This window comes from Salvelinus fontinalis, chromosome 26 (assembly GCF_029448725.1).
Source record: "Salvelinus fontinalis isolate EN_2023a chromosome 26, ASM2944872v1, whole genome shotgun sequence".
In the NCBI taxonomy this organism is placed as follows: domain Eukaryota; kingdom Metazoa; phylum Chordata; class Actinopteri; order Salmoniformes; family Salmonidae; genus Salvelinus; species Salvelinus fontinalis.
Window position 1 is genome coordinate 19,676,045 of NC_074690.1, and position 25,289 is coordinate 19,701,333.

The 25,289-nt window shown below is 42.7% G+C and overlaps 1 protein-coding gene across 2 annotated transcripts in view; it reads left to right on the top strand.

Annotated features, from left to right (window-relative positions):
* The window catches only part of LOC129823852 (microtubule-associated serine/threonine-protein kinase 3-like), an 87,305-nt gene continuing 62,016 nt past the window's right edge, over window positions 1-25,289 (top strand). Inside the window, exons 1-4 of one of the 2 annotated variants that reach the window (XM_055882892.1) lie at window positions 1-231; window positions 1,893-1,924; window positions 22,857-22,945; window positions 23,949-24,021. In XM_055882892.1, the coding sequence (XP_055738867.1) occupies window positions 193-231; window positions 1,893-1,924; window positions 22,857-22,945; window positions 23,949-24,021 (233 nt within the window). In that variant the 5' untranslated portion in view covers window positions 1-192. Of the gene's footprint in view, window positions 232-1,892; window positions 1,925-19,831; window positions 20,277-22,856; window positions 22,946-23,948; window positions 24,022-25,289 lie in introns of those variants that run through there. The other variant, XM_055882891.1, reaches the window with a different exon arrangement.

Genomic DNA, 25,289 nt, shown 5'->3' on the forward strand with positions numbered 1-25,289 from the left:
AAGTCCCTCCCTGCACATTCATTCCCAATTCTCACCGCTGCCCGGTCACCTGACAATTTAACGAAATTCTCGGTTTTGTTCAGCTCTCATCCAGTCGCATTGATGATGAGCAGGATACAGGAGGACGCAATATGGGTTGAATGAAATTGGAAAAAGGGAGTCAGCGGTATTGTAATAATTTATTTTTCTACAATGGACGAGCCAAACATTTTGAGACGTCGTGGGCTGCAGGTAAGAACCCCCATAATAATAAAACATCAGCATAGCTACTAAAGATTAAAATAATACACTCAGGCTTTGCATTTGTGTTGTGACATTTGACAATTAATGATAGTCTACACAAACAGGTATTGACCCGCTTTAGGGCACACATGCGTTTCTATTCTTTCTCTATTTCAAGGGATATTTAGCGATTGTCAATTGCTGTTTACTAAACGGTTTACATTGGGCGCACTTTTAGGTCTCCTCAAGGGTAGTTCTATCCATTTGTGACCACAAATGATGGATGTATCAAAACAAATTCGCATCGAATGTATTGTCCCACTGCCACATTGTTTTGAAATGGTCATGAATAGGCTACAATATCGATCCATTCTGTACACATATGAATGATGCCCCTTCGTTTGAGTAGGCGGTGGCACTGAAGGGCGAGCTTGTGGATGCGCAAGTGTAGTTAATACATACATTTAACCACAGACAGTTTTTTTCTACAGACAGACATGATGTTCTATAGATGTCTTATTCTCCTACAAAAAAACAAAGAGCGTTGCCATAATAATGATTGTAACTCAAGGAACGCAGCTGTATTGCCATCACTAGGTTGCTGTGGTGATATGGGCGTTGGGCTCAATTGGATTCAGGGATGGATGATTGGTAGAGAAACATCTCTTTATGTTCACTTATATGTGTCCTATAGCCAGTAGGTTGTAGTTGAGTCAATCCTAGCCCTCCCGACGGCCTAACGCGTTTTGTTGTTTTTCATTCCAACCAATTACTCGGATAGAGGCGTAGCTATTTAAATCCGTTGACCATTGTTTGCTCTAAATCCATTATGAAAGAGATGTTGGTGGAAATGTGCTTGTCCACATATTCAAAATATGTATTTTCATTCTATTACATTGATTGGTTCATCCACCTTACATGGACCTGCAATTTTAATTTGATTGCTGATTTGCATCGTGAAAAATCCAAATTGAGAATGTACTTTTGGTTAACAAAACCACCTGCTTTTATCTTTGAAAATAGAGTACACTGTGGAACAGCATTTTTGGCATACATGTTGTGTACATTATTATGAACATATGCCTGCCTATATGCAAGGGCTTCAGGACCAAAGCAAAGAGAACAACATACATAATGTGCAGCTATGAATGAGAAGACCTACTTAAGACATCCACAGTTAGGCCAGAGCTGTAAGATCTTTCCATAAAGGAGGAGAATGAGCAGCAGGGGACATAGCTGTCATACGGTGTGCATAAATAATCAGCCAGTCTTTCCGTCTGTACCGTTGGCCACAGTTTGTGTATGAATCATCTTCGATGTGGAGGGGATTTGGAAGACTAATCAAAGGCAACCTCCATCGATGGTTGTTTTCATTTTGTTTCTGAGAATCATTAACCCTTTGGTTCCATGCCTCGGGGATGTAACGGGTGTGTTTGAAATGTATATCAAGTCCAGGAGGTTGGTGGCACCTTAATTGGGGAGAATGGGCGGTGGTAATGACTGGAGCTGAATTAGTGGAATGGTTCAAACATAAGGTTTCTAGGTGTTTGATGCCATTCCATTGGCTCCGTTTCGGCTATTATTATGTGCCTCATCAGCCTCTTGTGATATCAAGCAAGGCTTTACTGCCATTGTCACCATTTTAATATATCTTTCTTTCTCAATTCCAGAAAGAGCTGAGCCTTCCACGAAGGGGAAACATGTAAGTATCACTAAAGAACATCACTGGTTATCTCTGCTCTTGTTACACTGTTTGATACGAAACCACAGGGTGTTACAAGGTGTTTTTATCTGTCAACAATTTATCATAGTAGCAGACATTTTACATGGCACTTCCATGAGAGGCAACACCTCTTAAAAAGCTGCGTATGTGGTTTCACAGTGAGCGCTAGTGCCTAGTGGTAAAACAGAGGCTGCAGATACTAGTAAGCAATGTTCTCTCTAATTCTCTGGGACACTGCGCAAATTGTAGGCCTTTTGAGCAGATACTTGAACATTGTGAGAATTTTGTGCAACTTTCGGCGCACGTTTACAGTGAACACTGAGGCTGTACCTTTACAGTTTGTGACAGTAGTTAATAGGCTATTGTGGCTATCTGAGCATAATGTGGACTAACAACAAAATCAAGGGAGCAAATCCCATAACATTTTCACTTGGAAATAGCTTTTCATTTCCATGATATATCCTACAGTAGCCTATATGTGGTGTTAAGTGCAGGCCTACATTGCATGAGACTTTTAAAAACGTTTATACATTATGAAGCGCTTGACATGAATTAATGATCGCTTTACTTGGTCTGTAACACCATGGGCCAAATAGGTGACTGGAAATGGACTTGTGTTGTATGATGCAAGAAACCACTTTACAAAATAAAATTAATTATGACCATACAGAGAATTAGATAATGTAGGCTACTCCTCTGCATATTGGCTTATTTGCATATTCAAGCCGATCTTGAAATAAAACACTGTCCCTTTTAATTAAGACATAAGCTTTTTACCTGACTGGATTTTCAAAGACAGCTTGAAATGCAGATTACACATTTTGTGCTCTTGTAGGAAACTGTAACTCCCCATTGCTGACCTATACTTATATATAACTGGGCGAATAACTCGCTAACTAGCAAAGAATATCAACAAAAGTGCACACGCGCACCTCTGCGCTCTGATCTGAAAGGCGCTTTCACTCGTGGGTGATTGAAAGACCGCCGGTGGTCTACCGCGCCAATATAATTCTACTATGTTGCGCGCTGGCTCTGCCTACAACATTGTGTTGCTGCCTCAACAAAATCAGATACTCATTCTTGCAAAGTTAGATTTATTTTGGTTTGTTGCATTGAAAAGGGGCTGACAATGTTTATTCGATCACGGAAAAAAAACGTTGATCTATATAGTGCAAACTAATGGGGCGAACTCAGTGAAGTTCAATCTCTTGCGTCTCTGCGGCATGGCATTTCCTCTGCGCGGCAGACCTGGAGAAAGGCGCGGCAGACCTGGAGAAAGTGCCGTTCAAGGGCGCAATCTAGATGGAACATTACTGGTGGGGTGAAATATATTCTACATAACAGTAAATGTGATTTTTTTTTTTTTGGGGGGGGGGGGGGGGGGGGGTCAAGTGTACCTCCACACATTGTATGAAAATACTATATGTATTGTGTATAGTCCTGAGGCATGCACTTCCATGCGCTGTAAGGCCTTGTCGACTAGTCTGGAAATACACATTTGTATACGCAATTCAATATAAATTATTTCACACATCATGCACTGGATTTTACTCATGTTTCCTAATGACATGTCAGTCAAGGCAAAGGACAAGAGTTGGCTTGGTGGGTAGGCTGTTTCAGCCCTGAGACTAGACTGAATGGAAAATAGAAATGACTGGGCAGACCCATATTTGGTCCTTAGCCACTTTAGTGGAGTGAACTAATGTGGTTAAACAGTAGGCCTACAGACTTGCAATGAGTCTAACACACCATTCAAACCAATACTTTCCCCACCAACTTTAGCATCCCACCAACTTAGTATGAAATGGACCGGTAATGCTGAGGCGGCATTGGCAAGCGAAACGCTCTTAAGCTCTAGATGGTTGTTAGGCACCGCCCGTTACTAGTATCCATCTGCCTGTTCTAAACTTTAAGGCATGTCACTTCACCCATCTCTTCGCATAGTCCAACACATACACATTTTTCTTAACCATAACTGGATGGATCCATGAAGTATTACTGTGGCAATATATCACTGAAAGACGGAAATATTGGAATAAAGTAGGCTAATGCCTACTGAAGGCTAAACTCCCAACGTCATCCAATTGTTATAAAACAAAAGCAATAGCCTAACCGCGTGTGTTCAACTATTTCAGCGCCATTTTGCTCTGCTTAGACTCACTCACTCATGTCTTGATAAATCAATGTCAGATTTTTCTTTTCACTGAATTTCCATGTGGATATTGGTTAGTCTACCATTAGGCTGTGGAAAGTTGAGGTGAGTGCTGCTCATGATCATCTTGTCTAGTTGGCTCATACATTAGCACTGATCAGAACATTTTGCCAGCATGTTAAGTAGCTTAAAGGAAAATTCCACCCAAACACAAGATTTTGATACTTGTTTCAGTTGTTGATTTAAAATGCATTCAGAAAGTATTCACACCCATTGGCTTTTCTCACATTTTGTTGTGTTACAAAGTTGGATTAAAATTGATTTCATTATAATTTTTGATCAACAATCTACACAAAATACTCAAATGTCAAGGTGGTAGAAATATTCTAACATTTATCAAAAATTCATGACAAAGAACACTAATATATCTTGATTAGGTAAATATTCAGTCCCCTGAGACAATACATGTTAGAAACACCAGTCTTTTTGGATTACATTTCTAAGAGCTTTGCACACCTGGATTGTACAATATTTGCCCATTATTCCTTAAAAAAACTCTTCAAGCTCTGTCAAGTTCATTGTTGATCATTGCTGGACAGCAGTGGAGGCGGTGAGAGGAGCTATAGGAGGAAGTGCTCATTGTAATGGCTGGAATGGAGTTTATGGAACGGAGTCAAGCGTGGTTTGATGTTTGATTCCATTCCAGACATTACAATGAGCCCGTCCTCTACCAGCCTCCACTGCTAGACAGCCATTTTCAAGTCTTGCCATAGATTTTCAAGCCAAATTAAGTCAAAACTGTAACTAGGCCACACAGGAGCATTCAATGTCATCTTGGCAAGCAACTCCAGTGTAGATTTGGCCTTGTGTTTTAGGTTATTGTTCTGCTGAAAGGGGAATTAGTCTCCCAGTGTCTGTTGGAAAGAAGACTGAACCAGGTTTTCCTCTAGGATTTTGCCTGTGCTTATCTATATTCCATTTCTTTTAAGCCAACAAATCTCCCTGGTGTCACATTTTCTGTGTTTTTTGATTGCTGCTTCCTTAGGTTACCGCTGGAGGGCACCCTTACTGTTTTCTAGTCTCCAGGTTACCCTGATTATTTCCTATTGGATTCACCTGTGTTCAATTACCTTCTCTGTTCACCTGGTTGCCTTGATATTTAGGTTCCTCAGTTTTAAACATTTTTTATTTTACCTTTATTTAACCAGGTAGGCTAGTTGAGAACAAGTTCTCATTTACAACTGCGAACTGACCAAGATAAAGCAAAGCAGTGCAACACAAACAACAACACAGAGTTACACATGGAATGAACAAACATACAGTCAATAATAAAATAGAAAAAGTCTATATACAGTGTGTGCAAATGAGGTAGGATAAGGGAGGTAAGGCAATAAATAGGCAATAGTGGCGAAATAATTACAATATAGCAATTAAACGTGATAAATGTGCAGTTGGCCTGTATCCTTGCTTAGGTCTCATGTTTTATTTAGTGTGCTCTTGTGCGGTTGCCTTGTTTCTGTTTAGACTCTAAGTAAAAGTTCTGCATTTACCCTTACCTCTGCTTGCTGTGTTTCTCTGCGCCTGGTTAAGAGTTGGTACTAGCAGTATTGTTTCAGTAGACCTAAACCAACCATGGATCCAGCAGAGATTTCTCAGTCGTCCGAGGAACATTACAAACTTCACCATTTACGGTCGGCTCTCACCCACCATGTAACTGTGATTGGTCGCCATGAGGTACGGCTGCAGACATTGTCGGATGATTTAAGAACTCTTGCGTCCGCTCTGCAGACAGGACAGATGGGAGCAACAGCTGCTGCACGCGTGGCTGTTCCTAACCCTCCACTCCCTACCAGCTCAGTGTCTTCCTCCCTTCAGGAGCCTCATCTCCCGGGACCGGAGCGCTATAAGGGGCATCCTGGGAGGTGTCGTGGGTTCCTGCTCCAATGCTCGCTGGTCTTCGAGGTGCAGGCATCAACGTTTCCCACCGAGCATTCCAGAGTGGCATACGTCATCTCCTTGCTTTCAGGACAGGCTCTGGCCTGGGCCACGACCATATGGGAGCAGCAATCAGACATTTCTTTTAATTGGCAAAGCTTCATCCAGGAGATGAAGAGGGTTTTTGATCACCCCATCAGTGGCAGGAACGCTGCTCAAAGACTCATTGTGCTTAGACATTACGCCATTGACTTTCGGACGGTCGCCGAAATACAGAGGTACTTCACTCAACCTTTCTGAAGGGACTCAGCGAGGTTCTCAATGATGAACTGGCTCCCCGGGACAACCCTGGGAGGAGCTTATCATCCTGGCATTCCGGATTGACAACCGGCTTCAGGAACGTCATCTTGAGAGGACGGAGGGGTTTCCGAGTTTCCAGTGTTTCAGGTTCCGCTGAGGAAGTCGATTCTTCATTTGTTCAACTGCCTTATGCTGTGTCTGCTTGTCCTGCACCCCGTCAAGAGTACTCAATTCGGCTTTGTTTCTCCTTCATACCTTCCAGAGGACCCGATGTATTTGGGATGCACCAGACTGTCCGTTCTGGAGAAAAGGCGCAAGATCAACGAGCAGCATTGTCTTTACTGTGGACAGTCTGGACATTTCCGTGCCTCCTGTCCCGAGCTGATGGGAAACGGGATGACTCATCAGTAGACGGGAGAATACTGGCGAGTCAGATACAGTCTCCAGCTGCTGACATGGTACACACCTTGTTTCTGGGCAACCTGCGGTGGGACAATGGGCAGTTGGACACTCCTACTTTCATAGACTCTGGGGCGACTTGCTGTTTTCTGGTTCGCACATTAGCTCGCCAACAGGGGCTGCCTCTCACTAAGCTGGACATTCCGTTGTCGGTCACTGCGCTGGATGGTCAATCCCTAGGGTCTGGGAAGGTGAAGCAACTCACCATGCCTATTCAGCTACGAGTCCTGGATTATCATGTGGAGTTTATCCAGTTACATTTGGTGGACTCTCCTGACCTTCCCCTGGTTTTTGGACATCCATGCCTTTCTATCCATAATCCTCAAATTGACTGGCCCTCGGGAAGAGTTCTGGGATGGAATCCTTCATGTCAGTCCACCTGCCAGCAACTCTCCCCACATCTTTCTGGCCCTGCTCATCTGGAGGCTTTCCAATTCTCCTGTTCCCCCAGCTGGGGATGACAAGCCTGATCTTTCCCGCGTACCTCGGGATTACTGGGATCTGGGTCAGGTCTTCAGCAAATGAAGGGCTAGCGAACTGCCTCCCCGCAGGTCCTATGATTGTGCCATCGACCTCCTGCCCGGCACCAGTCCTCCAAGAGGAGGGCTGTATTCTCTCTCAGGTCCAGAGACTGCAGCCATGAACGGTTATATGAAGGAGGCATTGGCGGCTGATCTTATTCGGCTGTCCACTTCACCTGCAGGAGCAGGTTTTTCTTTGTTGGAAAGAGGGATGGGAGATTACGCCCCTGTATCGATTACCGGGGTTTAAATAACATTACCATCGAGAACCGTTACCCTCTTCCTCCTATGTCGTCAGCCTTTGAGAGACTCCACGGAGCTACGGTTTTCTCAAAGTTGGATTTACGGAACACGTACAATCTGGTGCGCATCAGACAGGGAGATGAGTGGAAGATGGGGTTCAACACCCCAAATGGACATTATGAGTACCGTGTCATGCTGTTTGGACTTACTAATGCTCCAGCCGTTTTCCAGGCCCTGGTGAATGATGTGCTGCGCGACTTCCTTCACCAATTCGTGTTTGTGTACCTGGATGACATTCTCCAGGTCCATGGTTGAACACAGCCAACATGTTCGCCGGGTTCTTGAAAGACACCTCTCTCACCATTTGTTCATGAAGGCCAGAAAGTGTGAGTTTCACGTTCCTCAGATCTCCTTCCTGGGGTACATCGTGTCTCAGGGCTGTGTATGGATGGACTCCCAAAAAGGTAGAAGCGGTGGTCAACTGGCCGTGGCCCAACACAGTCAAGCAAGTCCAGTGTTTTGGGGTTTTTGTTAATTTCTACCGGAGGTTTGTGAGAGACTTTAGTTTGGTGGCTGCGCCATTGACAGCGCTCACCAGTGGCCTATCGGCTGGGCATGTAAGCTGGACCCCTGCTGCTGAGAAGGCGTTCCAGGACCTGAAATGCCAGCTTTCTTCTGCACCCATTCTAGTTCATGTGGATCCTTCTCTTCTATTCGTGGTAGAGGTGGATGCCTCTGACGTTGGCGTGGGTGCGGTTCTGTCTCAAGACCAAAAGCTTCATCCCTGTGCCTTCTTCTCCAGGCGTCTCACTCCAGCAGAGAGGAACTATGATGACGGCAATCGGGAGCTTCTTGTGATCAAACTGGCTTTGGAGGAGTGGCGGCACTGGTTGGAGAGTTTGGAACATCCCTTTACGGTTTGGACTGACCACAAGATGCTGGCCTGCATCCAGGAGGCTTAATGCCTCAGTCCCCGACAGGCTTGTTAGGCTCTTTTCTTCACTCGGTTCAGATTCACGTTATCTTACTGTCCGGGGTCTAAGAACGTGAGGCCGGATGCCCTTTCTTGCCAGTTCCCCAGCTCCAGTGAGGATCGGCCGCTTGGATCCATCATCCCCAGGTCGCTTATCCTTAGGTGTCCTGTCACAGTTTATGTATTTTGATTGTTGTTTCCTTAGGTTACCGCTGGAGGGCACCCTTACCCTGTTTTCTAGTTTCCAGATTACCTTGATTATTTATTATTGGATTCGCCTGTGTTCAATTACTTTCTCTGTTCACCTGGTTGCCTTGTTATTTAGGTACCTCATTTGGCCTGTATCCTTGCTTAGGTCTCATGTTTTATTTAGTGTGCTCTTGTGTGGTTGCCTTGTTTCTGTTTAGACTCTAAGTAAAAGTTATGGATTTACCCTTACCTCTGCTTGCTGTGTTTCTCTGCACCTGGGTTCGAGTTCGTACTAGCAGTATTGTTTCACCTGGTACTTACCAATGACAAGCATACCCATAACATGAAGCAGCCACCACCATACTTGAAAATATGAAGAGTGGTAGTCAGTGATGTGTTGTGTTGGATTTGCCCCAAAAATAATGCTTTGTATTCAGGACATTTTTATATTTCTTTGCCAAATGTTTTGCAGTATTACTTAAGTGCCTTGTTGCAAAAAGGATGCATGTTTTGGAATATTTTTATTCTGCACAGGCTTCCTTCTTTTCACTCTGTCAATTAGGTTAGTATTGTGGAGTAACTACAATGTTGTTAATCTATCCTCTGTGTGGCAAAAAGGTTTGCTGTGTCTGTCAGCGTAGTGTCCAGAGCATGGAGGCGCTACCAGGAGACAGGCCAGTACATCAGGAGACGTGGATGAGGCCGTAGGAGGGCAACAACCCAGCAGCAGGACCGCTACCTCCGCCTTTGTGCAAGGAGGTGCACTGCCAGCGCCCTGCAAAATGACCTCCAGCAGGCCACAAATGTGCATGTGTCTGCTCAAACGGTCAGAAACAGACTCCATGAGGGTGGTATGAGGGCCCGACGTCCACAGGTGGGGGTTGTGCTTACAGCCCAACACCGTGCAGGACGTTTGGCATTTGCCAGAGAACACCAAGATTGGCAAATTCGCCACTGGCGCCCTGTGCTCTTCACAGATGAAAGCAGGTTCACACTGAGCACATGAGCACATATGACAGACGTGACAGAGTCTGGAGACGCCGTGGAGAACGTTCTGCTGCCTGCAACATCCTCCAGCATGACCGGTTTGGCGATGGGTCAGTCATGGTGTGGGGTGGCATTTCTTTGTGGGGCCGCACAGCCCTCCATGTGCTCGCCAGAGGTAACCTGACTGCCAATAGGTACCGAGATGAGATCCTCAGACCCCTTGTGAGACCATATGCTGACACATGCACATTTGTGGCCTGCTGGAAGTCATTTTGCAGGGCTCTGGCAGTGCACCTCCTTGCACAAAGGCGGAGGTAGCGGTCCTGCTGCTGGGTTGTTGCCCTCCTACGGCCTCCTCCACGTCTCCTGATGTACTGGCCTGTCTCCTGGTAGCGCCTACATGCACTGGACACTACGCTGACAGACACAGCAAACCTTTTTGCCACAGCTCGCATTGATGTGCCATCCTGGATGAACTGCACTACCTGTGCCACTTGTGTGGGTTGTAGACTCCGTCTCATGCTACCATTAGAGTGAGAGCACCGCCAGCATTCAAAAGTGACCAAAACATCAGCCAGGAAGCATAGGAACTGAGAAGTGGTCTGTGATCACCACCTGCAGAATCACTCCTTTTTTGGGGGTGTCTTGCTAATTGCCTATAATTTCCACCTTTTGTCTATTCCATTTGCACAACAGCATGTGAAATTTATTGTCAATCAGTGTTGCTTCCTAAGTGGACAGTTTGATTTCACAGAAGTGTGATTGACTTGGAGTTACATTGTGTTGTTTAAGTGTTCCCTTTATTTTTTTGAGCAGTGTACTTACATGACATACTGGCATTAATGGCATTCATTACACATTAAAGAAATGTTTCAAATACTTTGTCAGCAAAATCAATGGATGAATGTAGTACAAATACTCCACTATGGACTGTAAGCATTTTTACTGTACCATTTTGAGAATAAAAAATATTCCAAAACATGCATCTAAAGTAATACTGAAAAAAATGTGGCAAAGTCATGAACTTTTTGTCCTGAATACAAAGTGTTGTGTTCAGGGCAAATCCAATACAAGACATTACTGAGTACCACTCTCCATATTTTTAAGCATAGTGGTGGCTGCATCATGTTATGGTTATGCTTGTAATAGTTAAGGACTGGGGACTTTTTCAGGATAAAAAAGAAACAGAATGCAGCTAAGCACAGGCAAATGTAAAGAATTTTGAAAAGAATAATGGACAAATGTTGTACAATCCAGGTGTGGAAAGCTCTTAGAGACTTACCCAGAAAGACTCACAGCTGTAATCGCTGCCAATGGTGCTTCTACAAAGTACTGACTCGGAGTTGTGAATACTTATGTAAATTAGATTTCTATACTCCATTTTAAATAAATTGAAAACATAAAAAAAAAACAGTTCACACTTTGTCATTATGGGGTATTGTGTGTAGATTGATGAGGAAAAAATGTGATTTAATAAATTGCCTGATAAGCCTATTCGTCTGAATACTTTCCGAATGCACTGTATTTCTGCAACCTTGAATCATCCCATGGGATGATGCGGCTCACTCTACGCTGATAAGCCTATTCTTTGCCATGTTATAGCCCTATTTGGACAGGTATTACTAGCGTGTGCTATTCCAGAGGACGATTCACACAGGATCCATTTTTTCCATACTGCACCCGGTAATTCTTTCAACTTGAATTGGTTCTTATTTTTATGTAAGCAGGCAAGTCAGTTAAGAACAAATTATTATTTACAATGACAGTCTACCGGGGAACAGTAGGTTAACTGCCTTGTTCAGGGCCAGAATGACAGATTTTTACCTTGTCAGCTCGGGGGATTCGGTCCAGCAACTTTTCAGTTACTGGCTCAACACTTTAACCACTAGGCTACCTGCTGCCCCCTTATGACGAAAGCCTGGAGGTTTTTAATGTAGGCTTGAAGATATTTCAACGTCATGTCTAGAAGATAATAGGCTACACTGATAACTAGGGCTTGGCTGCCAAATGTATAGGTCTCCCCATAATATTTAAATTGATGAAGTGTGATCATAATCATTATTTTATGGTATGGTAGACGTTCTTCCTAATAACAACTAAATATTAGGAAGGTGTTCTTAATGTTTTCTACACAATGGCTTATAATGCGAAGTATTGTAAAATAAAGTCCTGTAAAATGTATTTTGATTGTTTATTGACCGGGGAACTTTCTTTCTCTATAAAGTAGCAATTTTTTCTATTGAATGAAGCTGAAAAGTAAAATGTAAGTCTCTTTTTGGATAGGCTTATAAAGGTCTAGTTGGTATTGAACATGCTGTACATTTTTCTGATATGTTTTTATTAGAAGATAAATCATTATTTATTATGTAATGATAAAATATACTTTAATGGCGCATTTCCATACAGGATTTAACCGTGTTTTATTTTTCCATCTACGCTGGCCGGAACACATGTCTCACTGGGCCATGGCTCCGGCACACCTGCTCTCACTTGGGGCCAAAGCCAGGCCACTGGTGGCCTACTTTTCAGCTCGCATTTCCATAAAGGCTAACTGTGAATTTAACACCTCACAAAGCAATTGTTTTGATTATGCAGAGGTTGTTTATTCTGCTCTTCACAAGTCCTCACTGTCAGCCTTGCCCTGGTATCTGTGCGTTAAAGATGTTGACAATGAGTATGTGTCTCCTCTCTAACGCCCAGAAAGCTCCAAGATTCAAACTCCCATTAGACAGCGCTGCAAGCATTAGGCTATAATGTCAAAATACAGAGTTTTGCTGAGCAACTATAGATTTAATCTTGTGTACTTCCAAAAAAGGTCAAATTAAAATGTATGATAAATCCTATTTGGCACTTCCAATCAGTCATTACGACCACGCACAGGTGGAAAGTTTACAACAGCTCAATACATTGAAGGTGCCAAAAAGGCTTTTTCTTTTCGGTTGCTTTTTTGACCTTATCTGAAAGTACATACCGGTCCTATCGGGAGTAAATGAAGATAGTTGTCAGCGAAACTCCATATTTGGTGAGTATTTTCACATTATAGGGTACTATGTGGTGAGACGTCACCTGGGGTAAGACTCAAGTTGTGACATTCTTTTTAACAGTTCCTCTGGCCGCTAGTAGTCTTGATCAACTACAAATGCTCTGTTTCATCAACATTTTTGAAGTCATTCCATCAAAATGATTTTAAGGTTAGTTGATCAAATGTTTTGTCATTTAGAAAAAGTTAAAGATATAATCCAATGAAGTTAGAGCCATTCTTTTGTTTTATACATACATTTGAAGTCGGAAGTTTACATACACTTAGGTTGGAGTAATTAAAAATTGTTTTTCAACCACTCCACAAATTTCTTGTTAACAAACTATAGTTTTGGCAAGTCGGTTAGGACATCTACTTTGTGCATGACACAAGTCATTTTTCCAACAATTGTTTACAGACAGATTATTTCACTTATAATTCACTGTATCACAATTCCAGTGGGTCAGAAGTTTACATTTACTAAGTTGACTGTGCCTTTAAACAGCTTGGAAAATTCCAGAAAATGATGTCATGGCTTTAGAAGCTTCTCATAGGCTAATTGACATCACTTGAGTCAATTGGAGGTGTACCTGTGGATGTATTTCAAGGCCTACCTTCGAACTCAGTGCCTCTTTGCTTGACATCATGGGAAAATCAAAAGAAATCAGCCAAGACCTCAGAAAAAAAATTGTAGACCTCCACAAGTCTAGTTCATCCCTGGGAGCAATTTCCAAATGCCTGAATGGTACCACGTTCATCTGTACATACAATAGTACGCAAGTATAAACACCATGGGACCACGCAGCCGTCATACCAGTCAGGAAGGAGATGCGTTCTGTCTCCTAGAGATGAATGTACTTTGGTACGAAAAGTGCAAATCCATCCCAGAACAACAGCAAAGGACCTTGTGAAGATGCTGGAGGAAACAGGTACAAAAGTATCTATATCCACAGTAAAACAAGTCATTTATCGACATAACCTGAAAGGCCGCTCAGCAAGGAAGAAGCCACTGCTCCAAAATAGCCATAAAAAAGCCAGACTACGGTTTGCAATTGCGCATGGGGACAAAGATTGTACTTTTTGGAGAAATGTCCTCTGTTCTGATGAAACAAAAATAGAACTGTTTGGCCATAATGACCATCATTATGTTTGGAAGTAAAAGGGGGAGGCTTGCAAGCCGGAGAACACCATCCCAACCGTGAAGCACGGGGAGTGGCAGCATCATGTTGTGGGGGTGCTTTGCTGCAGGAGGGACTGGTGCACTTCACAAAATAGATGGCATCATGTGGAAGTAAAATTCTGTGGATATATTGAAGCAACATCTCAAGACATCAGCCAGGAAGTTAAAGCTTGGTCGCAAATGGGTCTTCCAAATGGACAATGACCCCAAGCATACTTCCAAAGTTGTGGCAAAATGGCTTAAGGACAACAAAGTCAAGGTGTTTGGAGTGGCCATCACAAAGCCCTGACCTCAATCCTATAGAAGATTTCTGGGCAGAACTGAATAATTGTGTGTGAGCAAGGAGGCCTACAAACCTGACTCAGTTAAACCAGCTCTGTCAGGAGGAATGGGCCAAAATTCACCCAACTTATTGTGGGAAGCTTGTGGAAGGCTACCCAAAACGTTTGACCCAAGTTAAACAATTTAAAGGCAATGCTACCAAATACGAATTGAGTGTATGTAAACTTCTGACCCACTGGGAATGTGATGAAATAAATTAAAGCTGAAATAAATATTTCTCTCTACAATTATTCTGACATTTCACATTCTCAAATAAAGTGGTGATCCTAACTGACCTAACCTGTTGAGGACAGAGGGCGCTGTTTTCACTTTGGGGGAAAATCGTGCCCAATTTAAACGGCCTCGTACTCAATTCTTGCTTGTACAATATGCATATTATTATTACTATTGGATAGAAAACACTCTCTAGTTTCTAAAACCGTTTGAATTATATCTGTGAGAAAAACAGAACTCCTTTTGCAGCAAACTTCCTGATAGGAAGTGGAAAATCTGAAATTGATGCACTGTTCTAGGGCCTGCCTATTAAAATCCTTGATATTTATTAGTTTAGATGCACTTCATACGTCTTCCACTAGATGTCGACAGGCAGTGAGAGAAGAAATGGAGTGTGTAACTTGATCTGGGGTCGAATAATAGCTCTCGGCATGACGTGTCACCAGTTTCCTGTTTTCTGGAGAGCGCGTGAAGGGACCTGGATTTGCCTTCTGATAAGCTGTCGTTATGGACGACTAATATCTCCGGCTTTGATTTTATTTGATACATGTGACAATATCATCGTAAAGTATGTTTTTTCAATATAGTTTAATCAGATTATTGACATTTTCAATATAATGCTATATTGTGTTTTCGCTGTAAAACACTTAAAAAATCGGAAATATTGGCTGGATTCACAAGATGTTTGTCTTTAATTTGCTGTACACCATCGATTTTTCAGAAATGTTTTATGATGAGTATTTAGGTATTTGACGTTGGTGTCTGTAATTACTCTGGCTGCTTCGGTTCTATTTCTGACGGTAGCTGTGATTGTAGCTGCAATGTAAAACAGATTTATACCTCAAATATGCAAATTTTTCAAACAAAACAGATTTATTGTATAACATGTTATAAGACTGTCACCTGATGAAGTTGTTTCTTGGTTAGTTTGGTTGGTTCTTGGTTAGTTAGGTTGGCTTTGTGCATGCTACCTGTGCTGTGAAAAATGTCTGTCCTTTTTTGTATTTGGTGGTGAGCTAACATAAATGTATGTGGTGTTTTCGCTGTAAAACATTTTAAAAATCGGACATGTTGACTGGATTCACAAGATGTGTATCTTTAATTTGCTCTATTGGACTTGTTAATGTGTGAAAGTTAAATATTTCTAAAAAATATCTTTTGAATTTCGCGCTCTGCCTTTTCAGTGGAATGTGGGAGGAGTTCCGCTAGCGTAACGCCAGAGCCAGACAGGCTAAGACAGGGAATTTTTACTAAGATTAAATGTCAGGAATTGTGAAAAACTGAGTTTAAATGTATTTGGCTGAGGTGTATGTAAACTTCCGACTTCAACTGTATATTACAACCTATTGAAAACCGTTTGCTCTTCAATCTTACCCCGGTAGCTGGGCAAAATCCCCTTTTCTAAAAAATTGATTTTATTAAATAACTACATCTATCCATTTATTTTCCTTTATAGTTAGTTAGGGTAACAAAGTATGTGTCACGTTCTGACCTTAGTTCCCTTTTTATGTCTTTATTTTAGTTGGTCAGGGTGTGAGTTGGTGGGCATTCTGTTGTTTTTCTATGTTTTGTTCTGTTGTTATATTTCTATGTGTTTGGCCTAGTCTGGTTCTCAATCAGAGGCAGGTGTCAGTCGTTGTCTCTGATTGGGAGCCATATTTAGGTAGCCTGTTTTCTATTGTGTTTTGTGGGTGGTTGTTTCCTGTGTTAGTACCATACGGGACTGTTTCGGTTGTTTGTTTGTACTTTTGTTATTTTGTTCTGTTGATTTTATTAAATATCTCATTATGGACACTTACCACGCTGCACATTGGTCCGATCTTTGCTACTTCTCCTCAGACGAAGAGGAAATCCGTTACAGTATGGCCATCATCCACCTACAATATTTTTTCAAAACTTTGCTTTGTGGTGTCAGCAATTAGACATTGATCTTGGAGGAGGGGGGGCATCTTACCCCATGTTCAGAGTTTTCTCAGACAAATTAAAATGAAGCAGCAGAGCTGCCAAATCTCAAATGACTCGTTGGCTTCTCTTTTGAAGCTCAAGTTTTCTGAAAAAGCTTATTTACATGTTGCTTTAGCGCCCTACTGCCGAAAATAGAGGGGTTTGTGTCACTTTAGGGGAATAACTGATGAAATACACTTCACATGAAAGAAAAAGTTTTAATTAAAATCAAATGTTATTGGTCACATACACATGGTTAGCAGATGTTAATGCGTGTGTAGCAAAATTTGTGCTTCTAGTTCCGACATTACAGTAATATCTAACAATTCCACAACAACTACCTAATACACACAAATTTCAGTAAAGGAATAAGAAAATATACATATAAATATATGGACCGAGCAGCATAGTCAAGATGCAATAGATGGTATAGAATACAGTATATACATTTGAGACGAGTAATGCAAGATATGTAAACATTATTAAAGTGACTAGTGATCCATTTATTAAAGTGGCCAATGATTTGGAGTCTATGTAGGCAGCAGCCTCTCTGTGTCAGTGATGGCTGTTTAACAGTCTGATGGCCTTGAGATAGAAGCTGTTTGTCAGTCTCTCGGTCCCAGCTTTATGCACCTGCACTTACCTCGCCACCTGGATGGTAGCGGGGTGAACAGGCAGTGGCTCGGGTGGTTGTTGTCCTTGATGATCTTTTTGGCCTTCCTGTGACATCGGGTGTGGTAGGTGACCTGGAGGGCAGGTAGTTTGTCCCCGGTGATGCGTTGTGCAGACCGCACCACCCTCTGGTGTAACGAGTGCGCTGAGAGTCGGGAAGCAAATTCAGGGAGTGAGTGTTTTAATAAATGAGACAATAAACACGTAACACAAACAACACACCGACATGAAAACAGAGTCAATAACACCTGAGGAAAGAACCAAGGGGAGTGACAGATATAGGGAAGATAATCAAGGAGGTGATGGAGTCCAGGTGAGTGTCATGAGGTGCAGGTGCGCGAGATGATGGTGACGGGTGGGCAGGATAATCAGCAGCCTGATGACCTAGAGGCCGGAGAGGGAGTATACATGACATCTGGAGAGGCTTGCGGCTGTGGGCGGTGCAGTTGTCGTACCAGGCGGTGATACAGCCTGACAGGATGCTCTCAATTGTGCATCAGCATCTGTTTGGAGGGTTTTAGGTGACAAGACGCATTTCTTCAGCCTCCTGAGGTTGAAGAGGCGCTGTTGCGCCTTCTTCACCACACTGTCTGTGTGGGTGGACCATTTCAGTTTGTTCGTGACGTGTACGCTGAGGAACTTAAAACTGTCAACCTCTGTCCCGTCCATGTGGATAGGGGGGTGCTCCCTCTGCTGTTTCCTGAAGTCCACGATCGTCTCCTTTGTTTTGTTGATGTTGAGTGAGAGGTTGTTTTCCTGAAACCACACTCCGAGTGCCCTCACCTCCTCCCTGTAGGCTGTTTCGTCGTTGTTGGTAATCAAGCCCACTGTTGTGTCATCTGCAAACTTGATGATTGAGTTGGAGGCGTGAATGGCCACACAGTCATGGGTGAACAGGGAGTACGGGAAGGGGCCGAGCATGCACCCTTGTGGGGCCCCAGTGTTGAGGATCAGCAAAGTGGAGATGTTGTTTCCTACCTTCACCACCTGCGGGCGGCCCGTCAGAAACACCAGGACCCAACTGCACAGGGTGCGGGTTGAGACCCAGGGCCTCAAGCTTAATGATGAGCTTGGTTGGTACTATGGTGTTGAATGCTGAGCTGTAGTCAATGAACATCATTCTTACATAGGTATTCCTCTTGTCCAGATGGGATTATTATTTTATTTTTATTCAACCTTTATTTTACTAGGCAAGTCAGTTGAGAACAAATTTTTATTTACAATGACAGCCTACCCCGGCCAAACCCGGATGACGCTGGACAAATTGTTTGCCACCGTATGGGACTACCAATCACGGCTGGATGTGATGCAGCCTCGATTCAAACCAGGGACTGCAGTGATGCCTCTTGCACTGGGATGCAGTGTCTTAGACCACTGCGCCACTCGGGAGCCCCAAGGGCAAGGCAGTGTGATGGCGATTGCATCATCTGTGGACCTATTTGGGCGGTATGCAAATTAAAGTGGGTCTAGGGTGGCAGGTAAGGTGGAGGTGATATGATCCTTGACTAGTCATGCAAAGCACTTCATGTTGACAGAAGTGAGTGCTACTGGTGATTAGTCATTTAGTTCAGTTATCTTTGCCTTCTTGGGTACAATAACAATGTTGGCCATCTTGAATATGTCAGTAAACACACCAGCCAGCTGGTCTGCACAAGCTCTGAGGACCGGCTAGGGATGCCTTCTGGGCCCTGTTAATAATTCGTTTTACTTGAGACAGGAGACCAAGTGGAGACATAGGACGAGGTGGATAATTTTATAATAAGGCAGATTTATTCAAGTGTAAAAATATTATGCAAAGCGTGCAGCACGGCTCCTTCTATCCGATCCGTATGGGGTCGTCAGGAAAAAGAGGGAGTTTTCAGAATTGTTCAGTACTATACAGACAACAAGCAAAGTAGGTAGATCTGCGAGTCCGGCCTTCCGATTGGTCGATCTGGGTCTTGGGTAGTCCTGATCAGGCCTGGTGTCCACGTTCCATTGGTTCCTGAGAGTTCTTTGTCCTGAGGTCCAACCATGGGTTGGGTGTGTCTGTGGTTATTATGGGGGAGGGGAATCATGTGTGTCTATAGTTGGTGTCTTAAGTCCAGCATATGTCCAAGAGAAATGAGGAGTATGTGTGTTTTTGTATAATATATGGCTTATGTTGAAGTGTAGTTATTGCTAGTTTCCAGTCTCTATTTCAATTTCTTACAGCCCGCAGCCTTGCGAGGGTTAACACGTTTAAACTTCGGCCACCCGAGAAGGTGAGGCCGCAGACCTTGGTAGCGGGCTGCGTCATTGGCACTGTATTATCCTCAAAGCGGGCAAACAAGGTGTTTAGTTTGTCTGTTATTGATTGTGAGCCCGGTGGAGGACATAGGAAATGTGATACTTGTTATCCTCAGCCATAGTAAAAATCAGACAGACAAGCTTGCAGAGCTGTCTAATGAGAGTTTGAATCGAAGCATCCTGGGCGTTGGAGAGGAGAAACGTCAGAGACCTACTCATCGTCAACATCTCTAATGCATAGATACTGGGGAATGTCAGAATTCCCTATAACATAAGGGTTTATTATATACTAGTGTACTGTGTAACACTGGTGTTACAGTCGAATAGCAGCATAATAGTTGCACTTGTTAATATTTTATCAATTTGCCCGAGGCTTTTTAAATAGTCATGCGAACAACATACAGTGACGGTGAAATCCATTATCAATATTTTACATAAACGCGCCATTATGCTACATCCCCCAGTCTAAATGACAACTTCCTTCCTTCGGCGGCAATCCCTCCTCCTCCAATTGATGGACTGACACATGTATCTGCGCGGTGTAAACTGTTGCTAGCATGTTTTGGTGATTGATAAAGATTCCAGAGTGTAGTGCGCGAAAGATGCCTTTCCGAAAATTCACATGGAAGAAATAAAGAGATGATGGCATCAACAGTTGCTTAGCGCCTACTTGCCTGAACTGCCACGGGTATGGAGTCAGATCGTACCAACCCTTGTCGGAGTTTCTGGTTTCGGACACCGAGTACTCTCCGAAACATTTCGAGGAAATAACAATTGTGTTATTCAAGAGATAGTGGACATTTACCAAACTCGATTCAAAGTACCCCTTTGCATCGCTGTAATTCATCATGTCTGATCAGAATTACTATTGGACCGTTTTGCCCAGCTACAAAACAAGTTTTGTGACTGGGGCCATGATGAAAAGATCAAAAAGGTAACCTGATTTTCTTCTATCAGCCGACTTGTCGAACTATTTTAACCAGTGATCATGCAAGTCTCTTATGGATTAGCCCTTGCAGCCTATTGCATTTAGCATTTTGGTTGTCTGAGTCGAAGCCCAAGACCACAGCGACAACTATTCAGGAAAATGACGTCACATTTAATGGCTATAAGGCTATGCTTTTTTTGTTTAAGATTTTTTTAAATAACAGCGTACCTTTTCATTCACAACAATGGCACAAATTGGCCTTTGTTTTCATGTTGATGTTCAGTCTGGTTTTGTATTGTGATTTCTCTACTCTACTACAATGTGTCGGATTACATCCGCCCTAGTTTTGTTTCCGATAGCCTACAATGGCCACGTTTCTCTATGCCGTTATTGTTGCCTATAATGTTTTGACTTCCAGAATATAGGGAGGGACACAGTGTTGTTCATGCCGAAGGCTCACAACTTGTTCGTTACAGTATAGGCTATAGTCTAGCAAAAGTATATAAGTAAAACTAATTTATTCACATGAATATTAGATAAATTAACTTTATAGAAAAATCTGTGTAAACGTTGAATATTTCTTGGGTCTCTAAATTCCCCTAAACATTTTTCATCCTTGTGAAATCACAAAGAAAATCTATTTCACTACAGTAGCATACATTGGCAAGCCAGTCAATATACATTGAGTACACAAAACATTAGGAACATCTTTCTCGTATTGAGTTGCACCATTTGCCCTCAAAACAGCCTCAATTTGTTCGGGCACGAACTCCACAAGGTGTCGAAAGCGTTCCACAGGGATGCTGGCCCATGTTGACTCCAATGCCTCCCACAGTTATCAAGTTAGCTGGATGTCCTTTGGGTGGTGGACTACTCTTGATACACACGTTGAAGTTCTTGACACTCTCAAACCTATGATACTCCTGTTCAAAGGCACTTTAATCTTTTGTTTTACACATTCACCCTCTGAATGGCACACATACACAATCCATGTCTCAAGGTGTAAAAATACTTATTTTAACCTGTCTCCTCTCCTTCATCTACACTGAATGAAGTGGATTTAACAGGTGACAGCAATAAAGAATCATAGCTTTCACCTGGATTCACCTGGTCACTATGTGATCAGTGTTTCCAAAACTCGGTCCTCTGGACCCCAAAGTCCAACGCAGCTCATTCACATCATTAAAGTTTGATAGTTAGTTGTTTATTTGAATCAGCTGTGTAGTGTTAGGGCAAAAACCAAAACGTTCACCCCTTGGAGTCCCGAGAACCGAGTTTGGGAAGCAGTTCTGAATGTTTTGTGTACTCCATATATGTGGCGTACAAGTCTGCCCATAGCCTACTACAGTTCTTTTAGAATCCTGGTGGATGTGGAAGATCTCATGGTGCATCTGACAGCTAACACCGGCTGTGTCAACCGCCAAGCATTCGCCACAATCTCTGTTGGTTCATAGTACATCTGTCGGTCTACTATTTCAATCAAGTTTATTTTATTTTTATATAGCCCTTCGTACATCAGCTAATATCTTGAAGTGCTGTACAGAAACCCAGCCTAAAACCCCAAACAGCAAGCAATGCAGGTGTAGAAGCACGGTGGCTAGGAAAAACTCCCTAGAAAGGCCAAAACCTAGGAAGAAACCTAGAGAGGAACCAGGCTATTTACTATTTGCACTTAGCTTCCTAAAGCATGGTACTGTGCAAGTCCCTGCAAAGTCCCTACAAGCAATACAGCTTGTTGTTTGACCGAGACCGAGATAGAAATACTTTCTATTGCCTCAGTGTTTTGCTTGTGATTTTGATTTAATCTTGGAAGGTTGTTTTTGCAAATGAAAATTGGTTGTGAAACAATTGACATGGACAGATCAAAGTTTGATAAATGTATATATGAATTAAATTCATTTTATTACAAGGGGATCTTTTGTATTCTCAGTTGAGTTTTGCTATTAAACAAACATCTCTCCCAGTTAATGCCTTTGGTTTGAGGCGCATGAATCTCATCTCCATGCCGACCCAGAAATGTCAGGCTCAGTTGTCATCTGAGCTTCTCAATTACTTTAGGTCACTGCCAACGAGATGGCATTGATATTACAGTGGCCCTGTGGCAGCGCAACGTCAACAATGGGGCTGGGGATCAGTCATCTACGAAACAAACAAACTGAAAATGAGTTCCTTCCATTCTGTAAATCTACCCGTGGCCATGGAGACATGGAGCCAGGTGGGGACACGCCCTGCAAGCACCGTAGCCCTCCAATAACAGACGGTGTTCTTATCAATGGACTGCTAAGCTGACTAATTTGTGTTTAACAAAGTTGTCCAATTTAACCAAATTATATGGTAATTAAATTTCTACTGCCTACTGTGAGGTAGGGCTACAAGCCAAAAACAAGAGGTACAAATCGTTTTCCAATACATTTTAATTAGAAATGAATTACTTTTTTCAGTACTTGGTGGTGAAATGTAAATAGTGTATCATACAGGCTAAATAATCAGAACACCTGTTACAACCAAGCCCCAATATCACAACTCGGCTTACATTCCACTACTCTAATGTATCACACAAAACAATTCTCTGCCTTTTCCACACAGTTGCCGTAACAACAAGAGAAGGAGTCTGGCAGTCGGGACCCCCTCGCCCACGCTTTCGCGACCACTCTCACCTCTCCCCCTCGCCACAGGTAGGTGTTGTTGTCAGCCGTCTCTGCACTGCACTCAGCATGCGATAGAGTGCAGACCAATCAGTATGTTGTAAAAACATAGCAGACCAATCAGTATGTGATTAAATGTATAGCAGGCCAATCAGCATGTGGCATTAAAGAGACAGCAGACCAATCAGACCTTTCCAGTGCAGTATACCAGCTAACCACATGATGCTAAACTGTGTGTTCAGAGTTCTCAGGCAAATTAAAATGAAGCAGCTGAGCTGGCCAAGCTCAAATCGCTCTTTGGCTTCTGTTTTGAAGCTAAAGTTTCCAAAGAAGCTTATGTACATATTGCTTTAGCTTTTGTATCACTTCAGGGGAAGAACTGATGAAATACATTTCACATGAAAGAAATACAGTTTTCATTCATGGTTATTGATTGTGAGCCCAGTGAAGGACTTAGGAAATGTGATACTTGCTATCCTCAGCCATAGTAAAAAGCAGACCGACACGCTTAACTTCATCATAACAAATCAGGTTGTCCAGACAGTTTATACATGTTTAATGCTACGGACAGAATTGAGAGTTATCAAGTGAGCGTGCGTTCGGCCTATCACAAAACCCTGTCCTTTCCAGACCCCTTGGTTGTAAATACGCGTTGAGTTTATTGAATTCAGTTCCACCAGAGACTGATTGCTTTGGATTTAGGGTTAGGGTTAGGGTAGCTTTGGATTTAGGGTTAGGGTTAGGGTAGCTTTGGATTTAGGGTTAGGGTTAGGGTAGCTTTGGATTTAGGGTTAGGGTAGCTTTGGATTTAGGGTTAGGGTAGCTTTGGATTTAGGGTTAGGTTTAGGGTAGCTTTGGATTTAGGGTTAGGTTTAGGGTAGCTTTGGATTTAGGGCAGCTTGTCCTTTAGTTGTGCGTCATCAGCTCCCAAGAATGACAGCAGACTGCAGTTATAACAACATGGCCTATTTATTCATTAATAAAACATGTTCCAGTGATAAAACACCAACAGAGCCTAATTGTTGTGTTTCAGCTGGAAGTAGTCCACAAGAAAGCCCCCGAAATGTCTCCGCTAGTGCCTCCGCCAACTTCCAGTTTGCACGCAGGTAAGGGAAAGTCCAATCTTCCTTTCAATTATTTCAGTTTAGTAGAAGAAATTCACGTTTTAATTTGGTTGTATTATTGAAGGAGTCCTACTAATAAAAAGCAGGTATGCAATTCATCTCAGAATTCATCTCAGAACTGTCAAAAGGCACCTTCACTTTAGCACACAATAGGTAGCCAAAAGATCTAGTTCACAAAAAAGATAATCCCCCCAGAAATGCATAGAAAAGGGATGGTACTGTAGGTAACCTTTGTCGATCTTCCATGACAACGGCAATGCATCAAATACCTCTATTAGAAATGAGGACGGTGCTTTAGAGTGAAACCAGCCGAATGGCTCTAGGGCCACTCATGGGACATAGGACTTGGCATTTGTCAGCGCAATTAAAGGGAGAGTCGGTGTGCAGTACGCACACTCATTACTCTGGGCTGCCGGGATGATGCGATACAGACAGCCTTATCCTGAGCCTATCACACGTCACATATACTGTGAGCCAGCCCACTAGTGAGCTACAAGCATCAGTGTTAAACAGTTGCAACCCAGTCAGGCTTGAGGACAGTGAGGCAATGCCTTTTATGGTACAGGAGTAAGTGTACCACACCATACGCTATAGAGATAAGTGGGGGAAATCACATGAAACATTTTGGCCATGCACACGGTTGCATCAGCTTACATGACACAGCTACATTTACTGAGGGTTCGGGGATGCCAAAGTGGACATAGATGCTATGGGTCTGAATATATATGTAAATAAAGTATTGTTTTTTAAAATTTTTTATACATTTGCTTACATTTCTAAGAACCTGTTTTTGCTTTGTCATTATGGGAATTGTGTGTAGATGGATGAGGGGGGAAAAAAACAATTTAATCAATTTTAGAATAAGGCTGTAACGTAACAATATGTGGAAAAAGTCAAGGGGTCTGAATACTTTCCGAATGCACTGTAAATGTTATGGCTGCAGTGTGTAAGGTGTTGTGCTTAAATAGTTGTTGGTACTCAGACTGCAGTCCTCTGTGTGCAATTATTTGGCCATGTAAACAATCCCATGTGGTGACGTGCTTGAAATACTGACACACAATCAAAGCTGTTATAAGAACTTTCTTTGTATGGGATATTCCAGGGGTATGTCTAAATATTTTTCAGATGCTGCAAGAAAGTTTGTTTTGATAAATGTACTTAAGCAATGTGTTCCTGTGTGAAATAAAAAGAGACTTAACTGCACACTACTTCTCAAATAATTGTTCTGGCTCATCCGGAACCTGCTGCAC